The sequence below is a fragment of the Lolium perenne genome, chromosome 4 (genome assembly GCF_019359855.2).
Source record: "Lolium perenne isolate Kyuss_39 chromosome 4, Kyuss_2.0, whole genome shotgun sequence".
Lineage (NCBI taxonomy): Eukaryota > Viridiplantae > Streptophyta > Magnoliopsida > Poales > Poaceae > Lolium > Lolium perenne.
Window position 1 is genome coordinate 27,020,436 of NC_067247.2, and position 7,323 is coordinate 27,027,758.

At 41.7% G+C, this 7,323-nt stretch overlaps 1 protein-coding gene across 1 annotated transcript; it reads left to right on the top strand.

Annotated features, from left to right (window-relative positions):
• Positions 1-2,490: 2,490 nt before the first annotated feature.
• LOC127346635 (3'-5' exonuclease-like) lies at positions 2,491-3,346 on the top strand. Its single transcript, XM_051372915.2, has 2 exons — positions 2,491-2,768; positions 2,878-3,346. Exons 1-2 carry the CDS (start codon positions 2,491-2,493, stop codon positions 3,344-3,346), a joined length of 747 nt encoding a protein of 248 aa, XP_051228875.2.
• Positions 3,347-7,323: the final 3,977 nt, after the last annotated feature.

A 7,323-nucleotide genomic window follows, 5' to 3' on the forward strand; every position in this document is an offset into this window, starting at 1 on the left:
ACATATGATGAAACTACTTCCAAGTTTGAAGTTGTTGTATTCAATGCTGACCGTGACGAAAAACCATGGGTTCAGTTACCAGGCATGTTTCTTTGTTTCTAATTATTATTGTGATATTGTTTTCACATATTTCTCATTGTTCATTCTGTTTTATTTTTTTGTTTGTTCAGATTGTTGGGAGGTTTTGGAGTGCTGCAGAGTTACTTTTGAGAAAACCATTTTCTCAAATTTGCTAGACATTAACTCCGCAGAGATGAATGCAGTTACATGGGCTATATTCAAAGAGCTAAATAAAGTGGAGGAAAACGAATTCCTCGATTTCTTTGAAGTACCTCAGTTCTTTGTGACTAGGTTGAATGAATCTTCTCTTACTCGTTTGGTTAGTAACTTTTTCACATGTTTTTAAGTTTCATTCATAACATACAAACAGTGTTAACGTTTTCTTTGTTTATATTTTACTTTTTTGTAGCTCATTCCATTTGATGTTGCACGTGGATACTATAGGCCGAGAGAAGGTGCTGCTATTTTTTATAGCAGATCTATTAATGGACAAATGGTTGGAGCTTATACAATCTACAAGGGGCAGCATATTGAGTTTGTAGATGGATGGAATGCGTTCTGTGTAGCAGCTCATCTTGTGATAGGTTCATTAGTATGTCTAAAGATTGAGTTCAGGGATTTGTGCATCAGGCTTGAGATTGAAGATATCACATTATAAGATATGCATATGGATGAATCCTCATAGAATGAAAGGAGAAATTGTAATTCATCTTTGTATTCGGGTTGTACTAGTTTTATTTCAGCAAAAACTTTCGTGCGTTTTGTAGTAAAAACTAATTTTTGTAATTCAGACTATTTTTAGTGTCACACGTTTTTTAGGACATAATACGTTGGTTAATTCTGTTTCAACCCTAAATGCACATGTGCTGCTGATATATTCGGTTAACATTCCGGACAGGTAATAATAGGCCGGTTTGTACTAAGCCCATTAACGTGGAGCATGGACGCAGGGAAGGAATACTCATGGCCCATCCAGCAGGGTTCTCTAGTTTTCTTTTGTTTTTTTTTCAACTCGAATTTAACTGAAATTTAATACTTTATTTTCACATAAATTCAAAAAATGAAAAAACCTTCACACTTCGTCTTAGAATGGATACGAGAATGTGTGCAAAAAATTCTGGAGCGTTTCTCGAAGGTCGAAAAATCCACATTCTTAGAAACGGAACCGTTTGGGTTACATCAAACCACTTTTTGTAAGCTAGTCGATTTTTCGACCTTTGAAAAAAATTCCAGTTTTTTTACCCAATATGTCACACGTTTTTGTGAACATAATCCGTTGGTTAAAACTTTTTTTGAATTTTTTGAATTTAACCAGGTTTGCTGCAGATTTATTGAAATCAAAACTAAAAAACTTATCAGTTAGGCCGAAAGACATGTAACGCGGTTTGTACTAAGCCCATTAACGTGGAGCATGGACGTGGGGAAGGAATACTCATGGCCCATCCAGCAGGGTTCTCTAGTTTTCTTCTGTTTTTTTTCAACTCGAATTTAACTGAAATTTAATAGTTATTTTCACGGAAATTCAAAAACTGAAAAAACTTTCACACTTCGTCCTAGAATGGATACGAGAGTGTGTGCAAAAATTTATGGAGCATTTCTCGAAGGTCGAAAAATCGACATTCTTAGAAACGGAACCGTTTGGGTTACATCAAACCACTTTTTCTAAGATAGTCGATTTTTCGACCTTCGAAAAAAAATCCAGTTTTTTTTACCCAATATGTCACACGTTTTTGTGAACATAATCCGTTGGTTAAAACTTTTTTTGAATTTTTTGAATTTAACCAGATGTGCTGCAGATTTATTCAAATCAAAACTAAAAAACTTATCAGCTAGGCCGAAAGACATGTAACGCGCTTTCTACTAAGCCCATTAACGTGGAGCATGGACGCGGGGAAGGAACACTCATGGCCCATCCATCAGGGTTCTCTAGTTTTCTTTTGTTTTTTTTCAACTCGAATTTAACTGAAATTTAATTGTTTATTTTCACAGAAATTCAAAAATTGAAAAAACCTTCACACTTCGTCTTAGAATGGATACGAGAGTGTGTGCAAAAATTTCTGGAGCGTTTCTCGAAGGTCGAAAAATCCACATTCTTAGAAACGGAATCGTTTGGGTTACATCAAACCACTTTTTCTAAGCTAGTCGATTTTTCGACCTTCGAAAAAAAATCCAGTTTTTTTTACCCAATATGTCACACGTTTTTGTGAACATTATCCGTTGGTTAAAACTTTTTTTGAATTTTTCGAATTTTCGAATTTTTCGAATTTGGCCGTCAGACATGTAACGGGCCAATGTGGGCCGCCAGACCTCTAACTGCATGTTCGCCTCCCGCCCCTATATCCGCCCAATACTGTGGCAGTTCCACCGTTCTGTCCCAACCCTGGCCGTTCGTCTACCGCATCCCAGTGCTCCCTTCCTCCCACGCTGTCCATGGCATCTGCCTCTTCCTCCGTCGTGGCCGGAGACGAGAAGTCCACGACGGAGAAGTACCGCATCCTTGCGCACGGGAGTACATATATCGACGTCGTCTACACCAATGAGGCGGCGACTGTTGATAGAATTCTTCGTATGTACGAGGGTTGGCTCGACGAGGACGAGGACAGGTTCAAGTTCGTTGGTCTGGATCTCGAGTATGACTCTAGCGGACACAAGTTGGCGGTAATGCAAATCGCCATGAGGGAGCACGTTCTTGTATTCCACTACATTAGGTACAAGGATCATTGAAATTTATGTCCCTACATTGAATTTAAAGCGGGCGGCGTCCCTACATTTTCATTACAGTACTTGTTGAATTTATTTGTGCTGCTCTTGACAAAGGTGCAAGGATCATTGTCCGCGCCTGCTGACTTTTCTCAAGGACAAGCAATACACTTTTACAATTGTTGATAAAAGAAATGACACAAAAGTTCTTCGTGCGGCCGGTCTTCCTGTTCCAGAAGAGAGACACATCGACATCCAGGACATTTTCAAGATTAATGGTCAACCGCAGGCTGGAATGGCTGATCTTGCAGCAAAGCTCATTGATCCCAAGTTTGCCAACATGAAGAAGGACTTCAAGTACAACCGGCTTCGGAAGGAAGGGCATGGTTTCTGGGAATGCAAGCCACTGTCCTGGATGAACCTCGAGTACGCAGCTATTGACGGCTATCTCAGTTATGAGATATACAACAAGATCTACACGGTGGACGAGGGACAAGCTCACCTCCAGAGATCAGACCACATCTGCCCCAGATGCAAAAATCAGGATGAATCTTCATCAATGAACAAGCGTCAGAAGCTAGCCTGAGAGTGATAAGACTCAAGGGGGCAAGTACTAGTGTGTTTGTGCAGTCTGTAATTATATTTGCGATGTGTCCAAGACATAGTTGTGCTCTATGTTATTTGTGAACAAATTCTCCATATTGTTTTGTAAGTATCGTACAGTGATCTGTGCAGTCTGTAATGGTATTCGCAATGTGTGCAAGACATAAGCTGTGCTCTATGTCATTCGTGAACAAAATTGTCCTAGTTGTGTTGCAAGTATCAAAATTCGACCTTTGACAATCTGACCAATGTTTGTACAACAAATAATACACAAGTGCAACAATGTGAATCGATCAAGTAGTGTTGTTCATACTTCCGATGGTCCCTCATATCTGCATTGCATGAAATAACACACAAGTCAGTGGCACATAAAATAGTAGAAGATTAGTGCAAGCTATTTAAGAGTAGGGCTGAATCAGATACTCACTCCTTATGTAGCCTGCACTTCATCTTGTTGTTTCTGTTATGACCTGGTTGATTGCAGGCAGTGCACAACCTCTCCTTCTTCCGCTCATCGTGTGACAGTATCCTGCCATGTTTTGACGTCTGTTGATTCGTATCCTTGTCCTTATAGTACTTCTTGTTTTGTTTAGGTGCTCCTTTGGTCTCAGCTTTATCAGGATCACCCACTACTGGTGCATCTCCTCTGTTTTGTGCGTCCTCATGGTAAGCCATTGAACGACTGTTCTGGTCACCTTTTCTCCTGTGTATTATGCCTTTCATACATTTCATAAGCTCGCTGTAAGATTAGGTCATGCAATGCTGCATCAAAAGCTTCTGCTCCAATTTGGGTAAGCTCGCTATGCTTTCTCCGCTCAGCTACCCCTTCCCATCCCCATCCGTACAAATCACTCTCGCGTCTCGAGGGCAAACCATACCTTGCATCCTTCGAGAACCTTCGGAGAACACAACAGTTCGGAATTTCAGAGCACCCCACAAAATGCAAAACAAACAAGATGTGCTTGCAAGGTAGCCCTTTCTGATACATCCTTCGGCAGGTGCACGTTATTGTTTCCTCTTTGCTTTCAGGTCTGTACTCCACTGAAAACAAATACTTACGGTTATTCATCCATGACACAACGAAGGTTGTTAACCCACTAGCACATCCAAGTTGATCTACAATCTCTAGGCCCCCAATCTTTTTCAGCTCCCCTTGAACGAGGTAGAAGTTTGTAGCAGTGAATTTACGGGCAGCAGACATCTCTATATCCTTGTACCTGGTAACTGCAACCGGTACTGTCTGAGAGTCTATGGTGTCCTGGCGGGCCTCTTCCTCCCGGACACGGCTACTGTTATTCTCGTAGTGCACAACCATATCCACCATTGTCAGTCCAAAGTCAAGGTGGGTGTGTAGGGTGGAGTTCAAACTCTCGCTCCTCTGGTTGCTTTTCATTCCGAGGAAATATCCATTCGCTAGATACGCGGCTGACCACAACTTCTTCCTCCTATACATCCTCTTCATCCATTCTGTGGTTAATTCCGTCTGGTGCTTCTCGACGAATGCCCTCCATCTCTCCTCGAATACTTGTTCTGAAGTGGTGTAGTACAGCAGCGACCGGAATTCATTGTGAGCCAGGGAGTCAATGTGCTTCTTCATGTTCTTCTCAATATGCCACGTACAAACACGGTACCACACGCCTGGAAAGACTTTACCAACAGCGGCGATCATTGCAGCGTCCCCATCAGTGATGATCCCTTTAGGCTTCTGCTGATACATGGCTTTCAGGAATGTTTCTAACAACCACTTGTATGTTACTTCCTTTTCGTCCGAGACAATGGCGCATGCAAAAACAGTAGTCTGGCGGTGATTGTTTATTCCCACAAAAGGTATGAACGGCATAGCATACCGATTTGTTTTGTACGTGCTGTCAAACACCAGCACGTCACCGAAGTCGGCATAGTCCTGCCGAGACTGAGAATCACACCAGAACAGGTGTAACAATTTTCCACCTTTACCAAGCTTGTAATCAAAATAGAATTTAGGATCATCTCGCTTCCTCTTCTCCATAATGCCAATGGTTGTGCTGGCGTCACCCTTTGCAAGCATCTTCCTCTTTTCACGGCAAGACATGTTGTAAAGATCCTTTCTTACAAATCCTACCCTGCTGTATTTTCCATTGTCACTGATAAATGTCCTCATAATGTTGAATAATCTCATCCCAGCAGCTCCCAGTGACATGATCCTAGATTTCTGATGAGCCTTGATCTTTCTATGAGACCTCATAAAAGCGATTTGATCAGCTGTAGCAGGCTTATGGTTGTGATTGTCGTCAAATCTCAGAACAGTCCAAACACCCTTTTTCCTGTTATACGACACACTGAAATGGGCACCACAGTTGCAGCGAGACTCAGGACGGTGCCTATACGTTCGGCCTTTCATTTCTAAGTACTTGCTTTCACGTTGCCCAGTCCCCGGAGCAAAGAAACCGCCTATACCGAATGGTGGGTGTCCCTAATTCATCAAGGCGTTCCTTTTTCTTCTCACGTCGAATGCTAAAACCATGTTCTTTGGCATACTTGTTGTAGAAATAATAGGCAGCCTCTTCGGAAACAAAGATCATGGCCCTTACAGCCTCATACTTTCGCTGTCTGCTCATTTCAGCATCAATATCATATGGATCCTTATTATCTTCCTGCTTAGTATGGTCCAACTGGGAACTTCCTGTCACCTAAACAAATATGACAAACATGGCGTTATTGTTACAGACACTTTGATTTGTTCTATTATGCATTGCAATGCATCAAAATAAAATCTTACTTCGCTTTTGCATTCAGATTTTGACAGCTGTGAAACCCCACCTTCTAATGATTTCGACTGCTCAGGAATATCCTCTTCATAAGCAAAGTCTTCCAAATCAGAGTCCCCATAGTAGGTAAGCTCACTGTTTCTGATTACAACAACCTGCGCAATTTGTAGGAAAATAGCAAATTACATGTATATTCATCTTCACCTGGAAGAAGGCAAGTAAGATAAAAGAAAACATACATCACTCGTATTTTCAGAAGTGGGTTCATCATCTGTCTCTCTTATGCTGTCTTCATCATCGATGTCCATCTACAAAATTTGCAACAAGGAGGCAAAATTCAAGGACAAAATATTCCCATGCACACTGTACTGATAAAATATGAAAATGTGAGTGACTCACATTATCAGACTCAGATACAGGATCACCAAAAATGCTATCATCATCATCAGACGAAGGTACTTCATATTCATCTTCTGAAGATGAAATATCAAAAGCCTCCCATCTAGAGTCATCAACGTCTGTAGTTTCTTTCTCATTGTCAATCCCAGAAGCCATAGAGCCGTCCATCTGTCCAAATAAAACCAACATCACTGACCTAATCAACATAAAAACTCGGCTTGGAATTCATTGTGAAATGCTGATTATTAACAAAAAATATACGAAAAAATTGGTAAAATTTTGAACAACAAATTAAACCCTAAGCACAAATGCGACAATACATCATATAAAGTATACATGGAATAATAATAGAATAACAGTGTGGCACGGGGGGCTAACCTCTTCTGGGCGTCGGTGGCAATCTGGGCGGCCACGGGAAGTTGGGCTCAGCGGTGCTCTGCCTTGCAATGGATCGACCTATATGTCGATCGTGGGGAGGCGGAGGGTGGGTGACTCAGACGTTTGCCGCTGTATTGTCGTGCGCACCGCGGTGACGGCCAACGATCCACCGGATGTGGGAAGGATAGGAGATCGCCGAGGTAACCAGCCACGCCTGCTACGATTCACCGGGTGACAAGGTATCAACTTGTCAATGCCTATGGATTGTAGGCTAGGGTTTAGTTGAAAGTAGAGGGCAAGTAGATCTCGAAGGTTTCAGCCGAAAAGTACTCGACGATTATGAAAACTAGGGTTTGAAACAATGATTCGATGATTTCTTCGTCCCTCGACTCCCCCTTTATATAGGAGGCGGAGCCGAGGGATTCATGTTGTACAA